This window comes from Danio rerio, chromosome 2 (assembly GCF_052040795.2).
Source record: "Danio rerio strain M-AB ecotype USA chromosome 2, GRCz13ab, whole genome shotgun sequence".
Classification (NCBI taxonomy): domain Eukaryota; kingdom Metazoa; phylum Chordata; class Actinopteri; order Cypriniformes; family Danionidae; genus Danio; species Danio rerio.
The window spans coordinates 30,717,840-30,738,976 of NC_141022.1; the positions used below are offsets into that span (position 1 = coordinate 30,717,840).

General features: G+C 34.2%; 1 protein-coding gene across 2 annotated transcripts in view; it reads left to right on the forward strand.

Moving 5' to 3' along the window:
• The window catches only part of cdh7a (cadherin 7a), a 94,743-nt gene that overhangs the window by 29,607 nt on the left and 43,999 nt on the right, over positions 1-21,137 (forward strand). For both annotated transcript variants that reach the window (XM_087239850.2, NM_001077448.2), the window contains 4 exon segments: positions 2,842-3,136; positions 15,249-15,368; positions 18,231-18,398; positions 18,861-19,048. In XM_087239850.2, the coding sequence (XP_087095976.1) occupies positions 2,842-3,136; positions 15,249-15,368; positions 18,231-18,398; positions 18,861-19,048 (771 nt within the window).

Sequence of the window (21,137 nt, forward strand, 5' to 3'; positions counted from 1 at the left end):
CTGAAGTCTATTTAACAATATATATTGTAATTACAATACAATGCCAATGCTATAAAAAGAATCGTATAAAATTTTAAAAAGTCACCAGAAATTTATTGGTATGGGAAGAAACACTTGCTGTGCATATACCCTATTATCGACATGTTATCGATATTTGACTTGTGTCTTGAGATTTGTTATCATTAGATTTAAATGCTAAAAATTGTTCTGCTATACATTAATTGTGTGGAAACAATGACAGTCATAATACTTAAACTCCATTTACTGTAGCACTAAATTAATTTAAAATAGGATTTAGTGTAACTATTGTCATTTCTTTTGATGCATTTTATGCATTGTTTGTAAATAAAAACATTAATTTAACTCATATCAGTAGTGTATATTTCCACAAAGCCTATTATTCATTTTTAATTATAGTTTAATTATACATTATAATTTATTATAGTGTATAAAACACTATAAAACACTATAAATTTATTCTTTTTATAGAATAAAACAACCAAATTTGTGTTTACGTTATTCATTCATTTTCATTCAGCTTAATGCCTTATTCATCAGGGCTCTCCACAGTGGAATGAACCACTAGGGCTGGACGATATTGCAAAAAAAAAAAAAAAATCAAAATAGCATGTTTTATATCATTCGATATTGTTAATTATTTTTAACAATCCATTTAGGAATATTAGGATTCTTTTTTTTTATTTAACCACTTTATTATAATTTACCAACATTAAAAGGATAAACAGTTTGATACTCAAAAAACTCAAATATATTTACCAATGCAAATAGTTTTAATACTCAAAAACTCTACAAACTTTTTTGTTGATATTGACTATATTGTTCGGTCAATAAATATCGATACTGATTTTATCGGCCAGACTTACTGCCTACTATTACAGCATATTTTACGCAGTGGATGCCCTTCCAGCCACGATTCAGTACTGGGACACACCTATACACACTCATTTACACTGCCAATATAGTTAATCCAATTTACCTAGTGAATACCTTTGGACTGTGGGGTAAACCAGAGCACCCAGAGGAAAACCCACGCCATCACAGGGAGAACATGCAAAATCCACACAGTACTGACCAATGACCTGGCCGGGACTCGAACCAGCGACCTTCTTGCTGCGAGGTGACAGTGCTAAGCACTGAGCCACTGTGCCATTTTTGTTTACATGAAATTAGACTAATTATAAGGAGGTCAACACTTATAACCACATGAAAGTCAGTCAGCAGTTTTTGTTGCTTCTTAGAACGGTAAACAATTTGACAGCTTTATTCAGATGCAAAGATATATACTGTACATATGTTTATTGTAATGATTTCAGATGAGCTTGTGAGCCGGAGCGATATAGCTGAGCACACATAATCTAATGATCTGCAGTCATCATCAGGCTGAATTATGGTCAGAATAAACATCTGAAAAAAGAAAAAAAGAAATGCACAGCCGAGCCACACAACAGTCATCAGACTGGGAGTTGGCCTTGGAGAATTGCCAACACTGACATCCAAACACACATTTAGTTTGATTAATTAGCCTCAAATGTCATTAGCACACTCGGTTCCTGCACTGAAACCATTGTAATTTTTGATTAACTGAGATCATACGTGGAGCAGCACTGCTTTATTGGCAAGTAAACTGCAACCTAAACCAGATGTGACTAGATGGGAGCTTTTTTATTTTTATTTTTTTTTATTTTTTGCAGTCCTGTGGTGTGACAAATGAATTAAACGTACAATTTCATATAGAGACTCGGTTAAAATGTGATCATAAACTGCATGCGTAATATAAAATCATTAGAATAATGGTTGTAGATGAAATATAGCACGTCACGCCACAAGAACACTGCATGGCAGCTTCCTAAATTCAGTCGTGGGTTCACTGTGTCCCATGAAAGCAATGCCGTTTTGACACACCAGCCAATCATTCTCAGTGTATCTGTGAAAAACAACATCATAAAGACTTATAATACGACAGGGCTGCTTAAATGAAGCAAACAAGTTGCCTTTTCATACAGGCAAGATCCTGTACATGAAAGCATTGTTCCAAAGTCAAAGAAATCTCTTGAGAAATGTGGATTTGAAGACCAGAAATGTTAGATTTATATAAAGGACTTGGCTTATAATCCCCCAGAGAGCTGAAATAAAGTCTTTCAAGAAATAAACAAGTAAATAAAATCATTCACTGCTGGTGACGGAAATACCAAGTCGGTTGCCATAAAAATGGTAACAGCATGAGAAAGAGGCTCATAATAAGGATTTCTGGACTGTGAATTAAATTGGCCGGTTTTTAATGGTTTATTACAGATGTGTGTTGCAGACGCACAATGGTAAATATGAACCACAAACCACATATAATTATCCGGCTTCTCACAGAACAACTGTTGTATCGTAAATCTGACTAAACATTCAGGACAAGGCAACTGACCTCCAAACACCATGAAATTTCATCACTGCTGTTCATGTTTCTTTCCAATATATATATTTTTTTGTAGTTCGATAGGTACAGTGACTCACAGCTTCAGCACCTCAAGCTATATTCTGTATAACAAGGAAAGATAGATTTTTTTATTTTATTTTATTTTCCACCCATCCTTTCCTTCTGAGATGTGTTAGGAGGAATAACTTGCAAGTTTTGACATTTATTCAGCCTGTTCTTTTTATTTTGTTGGCATACACAAATCTGCCGGAGATGGTTTATGCCCATTTATTATTTAAACCACTGCAGAAGTACTTTCTCATGAGTAAACACAATTACTGACTACTCTAACTAGACCCCATTACAAGGATAATAGATCTGAATGACTCTTTTCTCCTTTTTTCTTTCCCCCGTAGCTTCATTCTGATGTGGACAAAGGTGAGGGCAAAGTAAAATATGTGCTCAATGGTGAAGGTGCAACTTCCATTTTCACCATCGATGAGAACACAGGCGACATACATGCTACGAAGCGTCTGGATCGAGAGGAGCAAGCCTACTACACACTGCGAGCTCAGGCCAGAGACCGCGCAACCAATCTCCCAGTCGAACCAGAGTCGGAATTTGTTATCAAAGTCCAGGATATTAATGACAATGAGCCCAAGTTCCTGGATGGTCCTTATAATGCACAAGTGCCAGAAATGTCTCCTGTTGGTAAGTGCTTTTTTATTTGCTCTTAGCGTACAGAAATTGTTATTAGGAATGTTATTTTGTCAATGAAAACACTCTTAGATATATATATATATATATATATATATATATATATATATATATATATATATATATATATATATATATATATATATATATATATAAACACTGAAGAAATGATGTTTGTCATAAAACTGTTTATTTAAAATGAGCTGAAACAACACAATTCTTGAGTTTTTTGAGGGACAACTTAATTGTTTTATGTCCAATCTAATTGCATTTAAAAAAAACTAATACATTAATTGAATTTCTTCTTGTTGTTTCAACACAGATTGATTAAGCAGAACCATAGCATTTGTTATAGTGTATGATTGATTTTTGTGGACTGATCCTCTCTGAATATACATTTGTAGGTGTTTCCCTTTCACACACAGAATTTATATGATGAGTATTTATATTAATCATGTGATTTTATTTACTACAGTTTGCCAGTCAATTTATTTTTGTTTGTGCCATTGTTTATTCTCCAAAAATCATGTCTTAATTTATTTTGCAACTGTGTTGTTTTTAGACCGGCTTATTTATTTATTTATTTATTTATTTATTTATTTATTTATTTATTTATTTATTTATTTATTTATTTATTTATTTATTTATTTATTTATTTAGTGTTTTTATTATTAGATAATTTTGGATATTCTGCATACATTTCTTTTGCCAATTTTAATTTGAATTTACATTTTTGCATACAGCTAATAATAATAATAATATTATTATTAATAATAATAATGTATATACTAATAAAACATAACAATGTATATACTAATATTATTATTATTATTAATAAAAATAATGATAATAATAATAATAATTATAATATAATAATACAATTTACTTACACATTCTGTAATAATAAATTTTACGTTTTCTAATTTATGAAAATAAAATAGTATAGTAAATTATATAATTCATCTGAAAATAATCTAGCCAAAATGTTTTTACAAACAATAATAACAATAGATGTTAAATTCATCTTTTATGAATCTTAAAATGAATATACCTATTTCATACTGTACATTAAAATGCTGTCAAGCTCGGAAAGTTTTTAAAACAATTGACTTAGCATTTCTAATTGTGTGCTAATGGCTAACTTATCTGTAATTAATACTAAACACGAGTTAATATTGAAAAGGTTTAACAGTTATAACCCAAGAACATGAATTGCTTGTAATTAATTTTAGTTATCATTATTGTAAACACTTTTTACTATTTTTTAAAACACAAACAATACAATGATTATTCAATGTTCATAACTTATAAAGCCTTCAAACCTAAACTCTCTTGAGCTCTTTAAAATCATTGATTTTAATATTTTTTACTGTTTTATTTTCTAATCATTTGGACAAAATAGTGTAATAATGGCTGACTCATTTATCTTTAGTCATTAATGACGATGAGTACAGTATCTCTTCAGCATTCAGAGTTTACATATTGGTACATCCTTAGCACCCATTTTGTTTTTCACCCTTTTCATGACAGTTATTCGTAATTGTGTCACGTATTTGTTTAGATATCGAGGATCACCTAAGAGCAGTGATATACATAATGAACGCCCCAGTACAGGGCACTTGTTTGTCAGTTCAGCCACGCAGAGCGTAGTAGCTGACAATCACGCAAGCATTGACATGCTTTTTTATAAGAGCAATTAACATGCTGGCTGCCACTGTCTGTCCAACGGCGTGAACAAAACCATTAGCCTCTGTGAATGCAAGCGACCCTTGTCCTCAATGACTGCTTTATAGATCCATTTAAATTCATTAGCAGTCAACCGGTGATGAATGGATTTGATTAACGAGAAAATGATTAATTTAATTTGGTAATTAAGAAACAGGAGATTGTTTGCAAGTGTGAGGACCACAACCTAACCCAGACACCTCTCTTTCATGCCAGACATCAGCATGAGGCCGAATGGAAATTCACAGCATATGCTTTTATACTCCCATCCAATCAGTCCCAAACAAAGTGATTTCGGTATAATTTGTGTTTAAAGACTGACCATATGCCAGTCTTCTTAACTGCCTATAAATGTATCAGCATGCTGAATCTACAGATCCTAAAATGATTTCTGAAGTGGGCCATGGGTGTGCTTTTGCATTAATTGAAGTTTTACAAACTAATTTCAAGAGAAACACGTGATATGATTGACCGCGGCTGTTCTTTTATCTGTAATCAGCAATAATCCATTCAGGCATGCATTTCTGAAAACCATCATTAGCCAACTAGAGTCCCAAGTTCTGTCGTTAAAAGCACAGATCATTAATTTGTTGTTTCCCAAATCCATCGTTCCAGCAAACATTTGCAAACTGCATCACAAACTTGTACGCTTGCAACTACACCTCAAGAACTGTAGATAGAAGCATAGTTCCTGGTTGTGTTCTATTTCCAGTTATCCCCTGTGCCCTTTTCCTTTTGAACCTTCCAACATTTTTAACTTGGAATAATTAAAAAAAAAGAAAACATCTCTCTTAGGTGTGATTTGCTTTCCAAGTATTTTTTACAGTTCAGTTATTGCAATCTTCATATTGACAATTGGGTTCCCTTTGTTGTTCACTTTGAAAGCATCTATGTCATTTTGAACGCAGCCGTGTTCCCGCTCATGACAAAAGCTTTAGGAAACATATTATTTAAATGCATGTGAAAACAAAAAAATACATAGCATTCGTTCATGGTTTTAATTTATAGTAGGTGTATGTATTAAGAAATGTATCTGTACTGTATATGACATGGGCCTGTTGGTTAAAATTTTTTTCCAGTGGTTTGGATGTGTCAAATTGTAAAAGTAGACTTTTACAATGAATAAAATAAAATAAAATATAAACAAGATCTAGCTTAATAATAATAATAATATAAATAATAATACAAATATTATTAATATTATTAAGGAGGATTTTTTTAATTTCTTAATAAATGGCCTACTGTAAATTACAACCATTAATGATTTATATGTTTTATATATGAGATTAGAATACATGTTAGGTAAATGATTTTATGTTTTAGAATAGAATATGGAATATTCTCATTAATATTTGTAAAAGAAACAAATGCCCTATATGTGCCGTTTATATATATTTCAATTAATATGGAAAATGAGTGCATGTTTTTACCAAAACTAATATTGGATTTTTTTTAAATACCTGTGTGTGTAAAAGAATATAATTTGCACAAAAATTATGTTTTTTTCTTTAAAGTAGTTTTACCCTGTTTAGAGCATCAATATGGATGGTTTACGTTATAACTAGCGTAGTTCAAATGACAGATCTGCGACAGAGAAATTGCGGTTTAGGGAAACACTTGTCACTACATTGTTTTTTTTTTCAAATGATCCATCTTACTATGATAGTTCAGCCGCGAGTTATGTCGTTGTTTGGGAAACGCAACCCCGATTGAGCAAAACCTACAATAAATAGACAAATTTTGCCCTACTGCCTTCGATTTGGAGGAATCCCTCCACCCCATCTCCCCCTTTTCCTCCTTTTACCAGGGTGAGCTCTCGAGACGTGATCTTGGACCCCCTTATATGCTTATTGACCAAGCCAGAGCCCTGGACTCACTTATCTCCGAGCTTAGGGTTCTCTTGCGGAGAAGTGTGAACTCTTAAAATAACAGTTAGGTCTAATAAAATCAACCTAATAAAAATCAACCACAGATTGTCTTAAAGGTAAAATCAGATTAAATTTACTAATGTTGTAGATTTTTATGTTTAAATAGGTTTGTGTTTTGCCTGACAGCTCAGACGAGTTGAAAATAAATAATGTAGCTTGTTTAAAACAAACAACAACAACAAAAATATTTGTTATATTTTTATGTGCCAAAATGGACCTTTTTGAATTTTTGTTTAAACATAACTACTTCTTCATATACGTCTGCCTCTGAGCAAACTATGAACTCCACCCTCTCCCACCTGTTTTTCTAAACAGTAAGCAAAGTGGCTAACGGTGGTACTTTTCATTTCACTCTACAATAAAGCAATCCTGGCATGCAGTCTGCTCTGTTTTCAAATGTAGAGGCTCACAGGTGTCATTACACAGAATCAGCAACAGTGAGATGAGTTAGATTTAGATATGCAAGGAATTTCACAGAAATTTTCTTGTGTGTGGAGTTTTCTTTTGCCCAAACTGCTTTACAACCTTGGCCAAATTGATGATAAATCACATCAAACTGTCACTGTCACCACTGGCTTGCATGGTTTGGGACTTGTGGTGCTGTGCATCGGTGGATTTGCTCTTTAGTGCTTGGAGTTTCAGCAGTGAAAATTACAGCACACTGAACTAAACTAAACTGAACTTCAAATCTAAAAACTGGACTGACACAATTTCAGTTTACTAAAACTTCTATGTTAAGCTGCTTTGACACAATCTACACTGTAAAAACTCTATAGTAGTGAGATGGTTGTATATTGTTACCAAAACACTAGCTTTAGTTCATTCATGTTTATAGTTGTATCAACATCCTTTATGTGCATTAGCTTTTATTACTATTTTATTACTGTATTAATATTACTAATATTGTTTTTATTAATATTTTATTACTGTGTTAATATTACCAAAATTGCTTTTATTACTATTTTATTAGTATTAATTTTACTAATTTATTACTGAGGTGCCTTGGTGTTCACACCAGCTAAGCATTTGTTAAATACACCACTTTTCATATCTATAGATGTCTGTTTGAATACATTTTTCATTGATAATGACAGACTGCAATGTCAAGCATGATAAATTATACACGTGTATTACGCTTGGGAGATGGCCTGGCGAAATCTCACATTTTGTCATCATAATGTGTAAACAGCTTCAAATACTCAATACCATCATACTGATGACAGTCAGCAGCAACTTGATTTGGTTGGGCACTGAGTGTTTTTTTTTTACTGGTTTAACTGCTCCTCAAGAATGGATCGTTAGGCTAAAACACAGCCATGATCCTTTAGCCTCAGAGAAGGTCATTAGCTCAAGAACATTTAAAGAGATATTAAGTTAAACAGCATAAGTTATAGACTTTTCATTAAGACCCTAAAGATTCATTTCAGCGTGTGTAAAATGGGCATCTGATGTCACCTTTAAAAACTTTTGTGTAAAAATGTTACTTTTGCCATGATGTCAAATCTCAATTCTAGTTGTTAATTTTAAAAGTTTGAAAATTTCACTTAAAAACTAATATTTGGATTGTTTCATTGTGTTATGTAGTGTACAAATTCAATGGTTGTGTCTGAAATTGTCTACTACTCAGTAGATACTGCATTTGAATTTAAATGCACTACCATTAGAAGTTTGTTCTGTGCAGTATGAATGCGAGTAGTACTAATCGAACATACTACATCCGCCATTTTGTCTTGATCAAGTGATCTACTTATGTCAGTTGAGTCGCTTCACTCCCATTTGTGAATTCTCTCGTAGTGCATCACGAGAAAGCGTCCATCAGATGGACACTTCAGAATCTTGCTGGAAGTAGTAGGACATCTGAGTACTTCTCACGTTTTTTTTAATTCTATGAATTCGGACATACTACTTGGCTCACATACTGATTTTAGCGTAATATATAGTATGGAAGTATGCAAATTTAGATGCAGCCAATGTATTAATAGACTTTTGTCTGTATTAATCTACTATATTCGGGAACTCACCGATATTAACCCCATAAATGCCATAAAGATTGATAGTGTGAGGAGCAAAACTTTACATACACACCTCTCTCTTGTTCCATGTTAGCATGAAACTGAATGGAAAATCACAGCATATGCTTTTATACTTCCATTCAATCACTTTAACACATGGCTTTGTTGATATGATGTGTGTTTAAAGGCTGACCATACTCCAGTCTCCTTAACTGCCTTAAAATGGATCAGCATGTTGAATCTAGAGCCTAAAATGGCATACTACAGTGCTGTGAGTGTGATATTGTGATTAAGCTGTAGTTTGGCAGCATAACTATAACTAACAAACAACCACATAGTGTCTTAAAAACTTTTGAGTAAGAAACTTTTTCTGCCACAATATCAAATCTCTACTCAAGTTGTCAGTTTTAATAGGTGAGAAAAGACTCCAAGAAAATAATCATTTAATTGCGTCTAGTAGATTATTGTTATGTGTTAGAGTTCTGTCTGTATTTTGTTACTATAATCAACAAATCCCCAACATTAACCCCATAGATTCCATAGAAATTGTTTACGAGCATGTAAATGTAATGTAAAGTAAATGTAATGTACTGTAATGTGTGTGTATTTATATAGCACGTTGTGTATGGCCATACAAGCAAAAAAACTTTACAATCTTGAGGGGGCATCTCTCCACACCTCCACCAGTGTGCAGCATCCACTTTGATTACGCGACGGCAGCCATAAGACAACAGCGCCAGTGCGCTCACCACACACTAGCTATTGGTGGAGTGGAGAGACAGTGATAGAGCCAATTGGGTTGATGGGAGGCTATGATGGATGAGGGCTGATGGAGGGAATTCGGCCAGGACTCCAGGGATACACCCTTGCTCTTTACGAGGAGTGTCATGGGATTTTTAATGGCCATAGAGAGTCAGGGCCTCGGTCTCACCTGAAAGACGGCGCTCACTGACAGAATAGTGTCCCCTTCACTACTGGGGCATTAGGACTCACACAGACCACAGGTTGAGCGCTCCCAGCTGGCCTTACTAACACCAATTTCAAAAGCAACCTAGTTTTCCCATGTGGACTCCCATCCAGATACTAACCAGGCTCAGCCTTGCTTAGCTTTTGTAAGTAACCGGTCTTAAGTTGCAGGGTGTTATGGCTGTGGCTTTTAAGGACCACAACCCAACATACACACTTCCGCTTATTCCAGACATCAGCATGGAGCTGAATGGAAATTAACAGCATATGCTTTTATACTCCCATCCAATCACTTTAACACATAGCGGTTTTGATATGATGATTATTTAAAGACTGACCATACGCTGGTCTTCTTAACTGCCTTTAAATGTATCAGCATGTTGAATCTAAAGAGCCTTAAATGATTCTGCAGAGGTACAAGGTTACCTATATGAGATGAAATCACATCGTACCATCTGATAAAGAGTAATACTCATTTGGCCTCGGTCCCTGTGGTGTGGTGTTGCCATGGCGCTGCGTTTTTGTACACTCAGCTGGGCCTCCAGATGCTTCGGTTACCAATATGACAACATCTGGGCCTGTCCCCAAATGTCAGCTTTAGTTTTTTACAAGCAAACGCATTTAATGATAATCTGCATTTTTCTGAGGAACACAGCAGTCTGGAGCGGGCCCGTAAATTGTGCTCAAATGAAGGCCTGGCACTTTCCATTAGCCGTTTTACAGTTTAAATAAAATCTGGGAAATATCAGCAAGCCGCAAAGCTGCACTAAACTTCCTTTGTGCTCCAGTTCAGCAGAATAAATGATTATGGAATCGACACTAACAGGTTTTTTTGAAAGATATTAATATGTAATGATGTAACCAACGACTTGAAGGACATTTGCTGTAAAAATCACTGTACTATATTTTACATGATACACATTACTGTAGGGCTGTGCATATTGTTTCATATTATGCTCTATCATATATTTTGGGGTGTCACAAAATACAGTAACACTTTTTCGTAATTTAAATAAGAGCAATTTTATACACTATAACAGGGATACAGACAGAAACATGCATCATGAGAAAGTTGTAATCTTGAAAGCAAAATGTGTGCTTTTGGTATTTTATTTAGCTGTATTTTTTTAATTGTATTTAATTCTGGACCTGTAATCATTAGTTTTTGAAATATGCTTTGGCAGTTTATTCTGCTGTGGCAATCCCTGACAAAGCCGAAGGAAAATTAATAAATGGATAATATTTATTTTATATTTCTTCCTATTTTTGAAATAATTTGTTTTATTTCACATTTATTAATTTTTTATTATTATTATTTAAACAATAAAAATATTTAACAAAAACAGTACAAAACGTACCAAAAAGTTGTACAGCATATACAAGGGGGCTAGTAATGTAGGTGGGCTGATAATTCTAACTTGTTTATATATATATATATATATATATATATATATATATATATATATATATATATATAGATAGATAGATAGATAGATAGATAGATAGATAGATAGATAGATAGATAGATAGATAGATAGATAGATAGATAGATAGATAGATAGATAGATAGATAGATAGATAGATAGATAGATAGATAGATAGATAGATAGATAGATAGATAGATAGATACACACAACACATGCATAAACATGTAAACATGAAATGACAATATTCACATTTTTACAAAGCAAGTGTAATGAATATATAGGTTAGAGATGAAGATAAAGATTTATAAATTCTCATTTGTTCGACCATCTCTTAAAACAGAGAGGCTTTGGAGATTTCCATTCAAGTAAGATCATCTTTTTAGCTGTAATCTTGCCAACCATCAGGGCTTGCTATTGGGAAAGGCCTACATTATATTCGAATATCCAAAAATCGCCAAATTGTAGTCAGGTTGGATATTGGTTTCAAACGCACTGCAAAACTCAAGTCCGTTCCCCACCACATTTCTACTTATTTTTAATCAGACATTTGCCCTGAGGTTTAATATAAAATGATAAGTATGATCACATATGAATGAGTACATTTCTGAGTATATTAAAACAGAAATAGTTCTTTAGTTGTAATCAATGTATATGAAGTATTATTTGACTGAACACAGAAATTGTACTAAATCAGAAAATACAGTTGAAGTCAGAATTATTAGCACCCATTGAATTATTATTATTTTTAAAAAATATTTCCAAAATGATTTTTAACAGAGCAAGGAAATTTTCACAGTATGTATAATAATATTCTTTTCTGAAAAAGTCTTATTTGTTTTATTTCGTTCAGAATAAAAGCAGTTATACATTTTTTAAAAGCCATTTTAAGGTCAAAATTATTAGCTCCTTTAAGCTATACTTTTCCAATTTGTCTACAGAACAAACAATAAAGACAATAAATTGCCTAATTACCCTAACCTGCAAAGTTCCCCTAATTAACCTAGTTAAGCTTTTAAATGTCATTCATGCTGTATAGAAGTGTCTTAAAAAACATCTAGTCAAATATTATGAACTGTCATCATGGCAAAGATAAAATAAATCAGTTACTAGAGATGAGTTATTAAAACTATTTTGTTTAGAAATGTGTTGAAAAAAATCTTCTCTCTGTTAAACAGAAATTGGGGGGAAAAATAAACTGGGGGGCTAATAATTCAGAGGGGCTAATAATTCTGACTTCAATTGTATATAATTATCAGGATATGTGATGATTACTCATATTGTGAAATTAGATTGTTGTCATATTTCCCAGCTCTACATTACACAGTATAGAAAGGGCAATAGGAGTTATACATAATAACATACAATAACCAAAGTAAACTGACTTTAGAACTTTACAGTATTTATCCCAAGAATACTTGAAGTACTGTGGCTTAAATAAACATATTATTCAGCACAAAATCATCAAATTCTGAAATTCAAGAGATCCCATGACACTGAAAGACAAAAAAAAAAAAAAGGCGACAGGTCAATCATCCATCAATTCTCTGGGATCAAACCCATGGTAGCTGCACTTCTATAATATAGTTCAGTGCTCTACAAATCAAGCTGCATCCACACAAACTTACAGGACGTTGCACTTAAAAGAAAGTTTCAGAAAGGCAAAATTCAACTTGATTTCAGCCTATATTGTGAGCTTTGAAATAGTTTTTTCCTGAAAAAAAGTAAGCACTTAACTTGCCTGAACTAGCAGCCTGTAAACATGGCGACTGAATGAAAAGGGATGTATTAAACAGTATTCATTACAAATGTCCAGTTTCTGTCATTATGCAAATTAGCAGAAACAACAAAAAGCCTAGATAAGATAAGGGAAACGCAAATGCAAGGCCCCATAAAGTGTTTAAAGTTTGTGTTTGGCTTTAGATTAGATTTGTTTGCTCCTTCTGGGCTTTTTGCAAGGATGCATGGCTTAATGAGAACTGAGGCAACACCAGCTCAGTACTCTGCAATCAAGACAGGCACAAGAATACAAAATACTGCAGAAGCCAGCACAAGATATGCGTCTATTTGAGGTGCGTTGTTAATTTATGCAAGAAATGTGGAAAACAATTGTGAAAATAATTTACAGATAAAGGAGCGTTTCCATCCCATGTGTTCAAGGCGCCGTAATCATAATTTCTGGGGAAATTGGCGCACAATGGAAATGAAAGATTTTTGTCACTGTGGAAGCCACTGTGGATCTTTTTATTAAATGTAATTACTTACAAAACGCTCTAATGAACTTCATGCTATTGATCTGCAGCAGATGCCTTGTTTCGGGAACTGACAGCGTATCACATGCTTTTGAAAGGCAAGATTAGTCTTTATTATTACACATTTTGGTAAATTATTTTACACTCAACCACTGGCGGTTCTAGTTTAAATGGCACCCTGGGTGAACCACCCTGTTACAACCCCCCTTCCCCTTGAAAAATAAACGAGACACTGTGTGGTTGACTTTTTATTACTCCCTTTAGAACACATGTAATGGTCTCAAACAAACAATTGAGACACCATACAAACAAACTGAAAATGTACTAATATTTCACTACATCTAAACCTTTCTTACCTTTTTTGTTGCAAAGTCATCAATTATATTGTCATATAGCCCATAAAAGTAAACCAAACCCAGGGGTGTTGCTAAAAACAAAGCTCTATTAAGCAAGTAAATCATAAAGTAAATCCAGTAAAGTAAATCAAGTAAATCATATCTCAGGGTCTACTCACACTATGCTATCCGAACCATGCCCACTGCCCAGCCATCATTTGGCAAGTGTGAGTGCTCCAAGCCACAGTTCAGTTGGTTGGCCAGGTTGAAAGAGGTGTGCCAGAGTGCAGTTTGGTTGGGATTTGGCGTGGTACTCTTGTACTGTAAATGCAAAGTGTGCCTGATCTTGAAACTGAAGACGCAACGTCACTTTTAAGGGACTGTTTCATATGGATTTAACAATCATTCTTACTTTTCAAAGAACACAAACTGTCATACATAAAGTAGCAAACCCCTTGCACGATGATTTTAATGACAGTGTCAAAATTTGTGGATCTATTTGGCAAAATATTTGACCGCGTGTCACTGCATCCCAAACGACTAAAAATAATACAAAAGCAATGTCCACAGTGCTAAGCGAGAGCACTTGTCTTCCTGTTAAACTGAACAGTCGCATCATCGATGACATAAGCATGCTCAGGTTCAGAAGGCAAAATGCAGTGTGAATGCAGGTCGTTGAGGGAGAGGGGAGGGGGATATCGCCATTCGGCGCGGTTCAAGGCAACTTTACCTAGTGTGAGTTTGCCCTCAAAGCTTTTACTGGGGCACAGTTGATTTTCACTGGGGCATGTTTTTTTTTTTTTTTTTTTTTTGCCACCACTGCACTCCACATTTTTCTTTAGTGTTTATTATCTTATTTCATAATTATTATTTTTAAAGGTCTAATATTATTTTAAGAGTTAAAATAACAATATCTGGTTAAATAACCCTGATTCAATCTAAAAAATAAAAAAATAAAAACTCTAAATGCAAAGATACTTAAAAATTGGATATTGTCAGGCCTTTATAAAAATGGTAACATTTTACATTAAAAATTGTAAAAAAAAAAATTTTTAAGAATTACTTAAAAATACTGCAGTAATGATACTGAATATTCACATTTGCAATTTTTTATATTTTCAAAAAGAACAATTTGTAATAATGTGTTATGCATTATCATAATTTAATATGTAATACTTTAATATTTCATTATTTTTACTACCATTACTATTTAATAAATAAAAGCCAGCTTGGTGAGCATAAATTATTTCCTTCAAATACTTAATTTGCTTAAAACAAAACCACAGACACTCATGTGATTACAGAGCTCCTTATGTTTCTTTTCATTTTTCCTTTGAGCTTGTTCATGTTTCTGTGATGAGCTGCATCAGATTTCAGTGCTGTAATCAAGTGAGGCTCAGTGCTTGTGATTCCAGTGTATGGCCGTTACTATTTTGACCAAATTGGGTGGATAATTTGTTCCAGGCACATCTGTGGTTGAGGTTAAGGCGACTGACGCAGATGACCCCACATATGGAAACAGCGCCAGAGTTGTGTACAGCATCCTTGAGGGACAACCATACTTCTCTGTGGAACCAAAAACAGGTACACAACATTATAAATTGATGTTTATTTCTTTGTATATGGTCAGTAGAATATTTAGAATATTTGCTTCATGTTTCAGCTTCAAGTCTTTAAAAAAGAAACCCATCACATTCTTTCAATTGTCACTTAAGTAAAGTCTATGATGCGGTAGTGACAGATTCCTGTAATGGAAACAAGAAAACGTCAAGAGACCACTGTTTTGATTCACTCACTTATAAAAACAGAAAAAAAGTTGATAGGACTTGTGATGAAGTTACTGGCACACATTACCACCTGATTACAGGGAATGAAATCCTTAATGTAATCAGCACTCTAGCTGTAACTGAGGTCATTTCCACATATGGACTCAATCAACTGGGTAAATTACAAACCTTGATTAAACTTTTTTTCCCCCTCCTTTTTCTTTTAAAGTACATGGCTAATTTTAGAGACGCCACCACAACATGTGCAAGAAAATGAAGCCAGATATAGCAAATAGCAGCTCTTATCGATTGGGATTTATCATAGCTTTTGCTGCACAAAAAGGAAGTGGGTACTATTTAATCACTCTCAAGTGTGCCAAGCAATGATAATTCTAAAACTAACAGTGACTTGGAGTGGAAATTGATTTACAGTCCTGCACGGGCTTCGGTGAATTTGACTTTTCGATGAGAGATCCATTATGATATGGCCTAACAGATCTGGAAAAGGTCCTTGCTATTTAGATTACTAAATGGTAATCCTGTTTTAATTGATGCACATTCCGTCTCCCTATAATGCTGAAGGGAATTGATCAATAATGTAATCTAGATGCTTTTTTCACAGCCCTTACAGGCAAGTAAGATGTTATCATTACACCCACACTCAGGGAAAAAAAGTGAAATTTTGTGAATCACAGGTGTTTATTACACACCGTGTGCCTTGCATTTATCTACAGTTAAATTGCATTACGGTGCCTTGGTCTCTGCTCAGACAGCTGCTGATACTGAAAAGTTTAACCTCTGTGTGTCAGTTTAATAAGGACAAAAACGTCTGCTGAAAAATTCACCTTAACTGACAGAGATGTGGCTTACAGTCTTTCATTGTAAAATAAATAATTAAAAAACTTGCTCCACAGACCAAACCTGGAAAAAGTGCCTAAATAACATACATTTACATTTAAAAACAACCAAATCAATTAATTAAGCCAACAAAACTGAAGCCCGTTAACCACAAATGTATGTCTTATTTTTTAAATGTAACTGGGATGAAATATGAGTTTTGAGGGGTTAAAATGGAGACATTTTTGTCCTGAAGGTCCTGAGTGTACCTTTTTTATTTATCTAATCTAAAAAGGGCTTATGAAAGGTAATGAATGATGAAATACTAACAACAAGAACAAAAAAAATCTTCATGCTAAAATGAACAGTTTGCATTAACACAATGACTTGACAAGTGATTTTTGTTTTGCTTTTTTGGATTGCATTATGGGTTCTGGATTTTTAGTTTTCAATTTGATTCATTTTTATTTTTATAGCGCTTTTAATGTGTAGATTGTGTCATAGCAGCTTAACCTAGATGTTCTAATAAATTGAAACTGTGTCAGTTCAGTTTTCAGAGTTGAAGTTCAGTTTAGTTCAGTTCAGTGTAGTTTAAATATTATTGAACTTAAAATATACAGAAACAATCTGAATTTGAATGGTGTTACTTTGAATTATTAACAATTGCAATTTAATAAAACTGAATATTATTTGCTATTTAAATGTTGCTTTAATTTTTATTTCTTGACTTGAATATTGAACATCTGACATTTAAGACACGCTGTAAAAAATTTAAACCAGAAAAAAGAAAAAAAAATACTTTCGCTTTTTCTTGTTCACTTAACTTTTGAAAACATCAGCTGCACTGACCTAAAATTATTTGTCAATAATACAAAAAATAAAAAATAAATAAATAAAAAATTAAATAAACAACTACAACAGAGACAAATGTTAACAAAACATTTATTAGATACATAATTAGAAACAAGACAGGAGGCAAAACAACAATAAAGGTAAACAAGACAAGGATCAAAACATGGCAGGACAAACAAGGGCAAATAGTTTGTAATGCTTCACATATGAAGCATGCCTTCCTGTTTCTGCAATTTTTAGTACCAATTTCCAAAAGAGTTTTTTGTTCACTCAACATCAGACATTTTAGGTTAGTGCAACTGATGTTTTTAAAAGTTGAGGAGATGTCAGTGCCAATGGGTAGTGGTTAGTGCATCGACACATGGCACTCTGGTGAAAATGAGGAATATGTTTTATTTATTTATTTATTTATTTATTTTTTGTTCACTCAAACTCAGGCACTCCAGTTCTGCTGACAAAAAAATATTCAGTTGGCACAACTGAAAAAGTTTTGTTACAGAGTAGTTCATCTCTCTAGAAAACGAATTATAGTCTCATGTTAACTCAACTAAATGTTTTATTTTTTTTGTACTACTGACAAATAATTTTAGGTCAGTGCAGCTGATGTTTTTAAAGTTGAGTAAAGAGAAAAAGCGTAAGGAAATAAAGATTTTTTTACTGAGAGAATTTTTTAAGTCAGATTTGTATAGACATATTTTCAAACTGGAGAGGAACAAACTTTAGATCACATACAGTATATACAATATGTGTGTGTGTGTGTATACAATAAAAATTATCAAATAAAATGTATTAAATTATTGCAATTATTATAAAACAATAATATAGAGTACAATTTAAAGATCATGATCTCATAATGCTAACTAAAAAGCATAACCAAAAAACACCTTTGATTCACAAGTTATAGCCAACTCTTAATTAACATACATCATTAACGGTGCATATTTCATTCATTTTAATCAACAGCAGTTATTAAAACCTGATTTCTGTGCAGGAATTGTGAGGACAGCTCTGCCCAACATGGACCGAGAAGCACGGGACCAATATCTTCTAGTAATCCAGGCCAAAGACATGGTTGGCCAGATGGGAGGACTCTCAGGAACTACGTCGGTGACGGTCACTCTGACGGACGTTAATGACAACCCTCCCCGCTTTTCACGGAGTATGATTCTACTACCAGCTATAAAGCAGACGCAGACCCGATCCATCATTAACGCATGCTGTCTCTTCTTTTAATTTGCATGCAAACTATCTGAGCTGTTTAATGACTCAGGCTGATCTTGTATTATAGAGATCAAGCGCTCTGTGTAGTCGCTGCGTAATTATCAGGTAGATGATCTTCCGAATAGAACTGAACAATCTTCATTTTATAATAGAGGATATTTTTTTTAAGATCATTGCCAGAGTTCTATTTTTAGCTGTGTGAATCTCTCCCCGCCATCAGGGAGTGTGTGAAGCTTAGACTATCCCCTTGCTTGCTATATCTATAGAGTGGCTTACCTGCTACGGAGCAGAGATACATTATTAGCTCAGACCTGGCGCTAACAGCTGGGTGATAAGAAAGGAAAAAAAGAGAAATAGCATCATCAATAACCCGTGTGTGTTTGCCGGGCCTCTTTTGCAGAATCCTATCAGTTTGCTGTGCCTGAATCCCTGCCTGTGGCGTCGGTGGTGGCCAAGATAAAAGCCTTGGATTCTGACATCGGACCAAATGCTGAGATGGACTACAGAATTATAGAGGGCGACGGCCTTGGGGTGTTCAGGGTCACAACAGACAAAGATACCCAGGAAGGAGTCATAACTCTGCAGAAGGTAGGCCAGAGACAGCCCGAACCTTATATGTACTTTCAGCCTCATTGCTATGACTGCAAATAAGCGAAGGCGATAAATTTTTCATGCCTGCGAAGGGAGCGCGATAAGAAAATGTGGTAGATGTGAAATGCGTGTATCTTCTGATGCTGTCAGAGGTTGATCTAACAACCACTGGGATCATCTCAAATATGAGACAGCTTTGAGGTTTTGACAAAGTTAAAGCACGTACTGTAAGAATTCGATGTTAACAAGTCCTAATGGTTAGTGTACTCTGCTCTTACATCCATAGTTATGAAGCGCTGTTATCGACTGGTCGTGACCCTTATAACAACCTCCAGCCCACCTGCACTTGACCTCTGACATTTCGCTTACAGGCAAAACTATCCATTCTGAATAACAGTGAGATGATTGATTTGATATTTAAAATTTTTATTATAAAATGCATATAGGGGCAGCACGGTGGTGCAGTGGGTAGCAAGATCGCCTCACAGCAAGAAAGTCTCTGGTTTGAACCCCGATTGGGTCAGTTAACATTTTAGTGTGGAGTTTGCATGTTCTCCCCATGTTCGCATGGGTTTCCTCTGGGTTCTCCGGTTTCCCCCACAGTCCAAAGACATGTGGTATAGGTGAATTGGGTAAGCTAAATTGGCCGTAAGGTATGTGTGAAAATGTCAGAATGTATAGGTGTTTCCTGGTGTTGGGTTGCAGCTGGAAGAGCATCAGCTGCGTAAAAGGTATGCTGGATAAGTTGGAGGTCATTCTGCTGTGGCGACCCCTTATTTAATAAAGGGACTAAGTTAAAACAAAAATTAATCAATGCAGGGCCGGAGTGGGACCCCTTTTCAGCCTTGGAGTTTCAAGCCTTAGACCGCCCACTTTAGTTAACGACTGACTATATTTAAATAACATCTTTTTCAATTCAGTGCAAATACAGTAGCCTAAGTGTTGCTTCATAGTGAAGATTTATCTGAACAGTTAATACAATGTAATGTGTAACAGTATCAGAATCTGTTGAATTAGTGCTCATATTTATCCAAACTTTGAAATGAAAAATAAAAATCAAATAAATACAAATATGATGTATGTCAATAAAATATATTGAACTTTCTCTAATGACACTATCATGACTTTTTTGATGAAATAGTTGCTTTATAACTTCAAGTATTTTTTTTTTAATTTTAGAACATTAAAGGGTACTTCTCCAACACTATTCTTAAACATAACAATGTCCTTTTCTGCAACATCTGAATATATATTGTGTGCAAAATTGTTCATCCATGTGCTTAATATCCTTAAACACAAATAAAGAATAAAAATAGAATTGCACAGTTATCTGCCAGACTTTTTTAACCACAATATCATTTTCTAGTGATGGCTCCATCTTTTTATCCCTTTTTTTAGCTTTTTAATCAAGTCAGATTTATTAATAAAGTGAATCATCTGATTTCATTTATTGTTTCAGGAAATTTTTCAATGAGGAAGTGTAATATTCATTAATAACACTTATTTGAATTCTTATATGCCCTCAATGACAATCCTACCTGCCCATTGGTGTGTTAGGCTCATAACTGGTGCTTGGTAACATTACGGGGCCTGCTCATGGGGCTGCGAGAAAATAAATAAAAAGAGTGGAGTTGTGGTAAAAAAAAAAAAAAAAAAAATGAATACATGAGTGAGGCGTGAGGCTATGGTAAAATAAATAAATAAATAAATAAATAAATAAATAAATAAAAAGTGTAACACCTGTGTATAGGCAGCTACGTACAAGGACACCGGCCCTTGCGCCAAAAAAAAAAAAACGGATTTCTCCCGGTCCTTCCAATTAGCCAATCCAGGCCTGCATAAATGAATGAAAATGGATAGGAAGCTTCTTGAATTAAATCTACGAGTTGCAATATGTTTGATCCTTTTTTTACTGGACAAACAGACCTCCGGCAGTCAGGAGCCATGACCAGACCACACAAATTGTCACCCTGACTACTGGTGTCCCCCAGGGCCATGTCCTCAGCTTTCTATTGTTTTCACTGTTGATTCTGAGCCTGGTTGCCAGGCACCCCGGCAACCATATCATCAACTTTAGAGATGACAT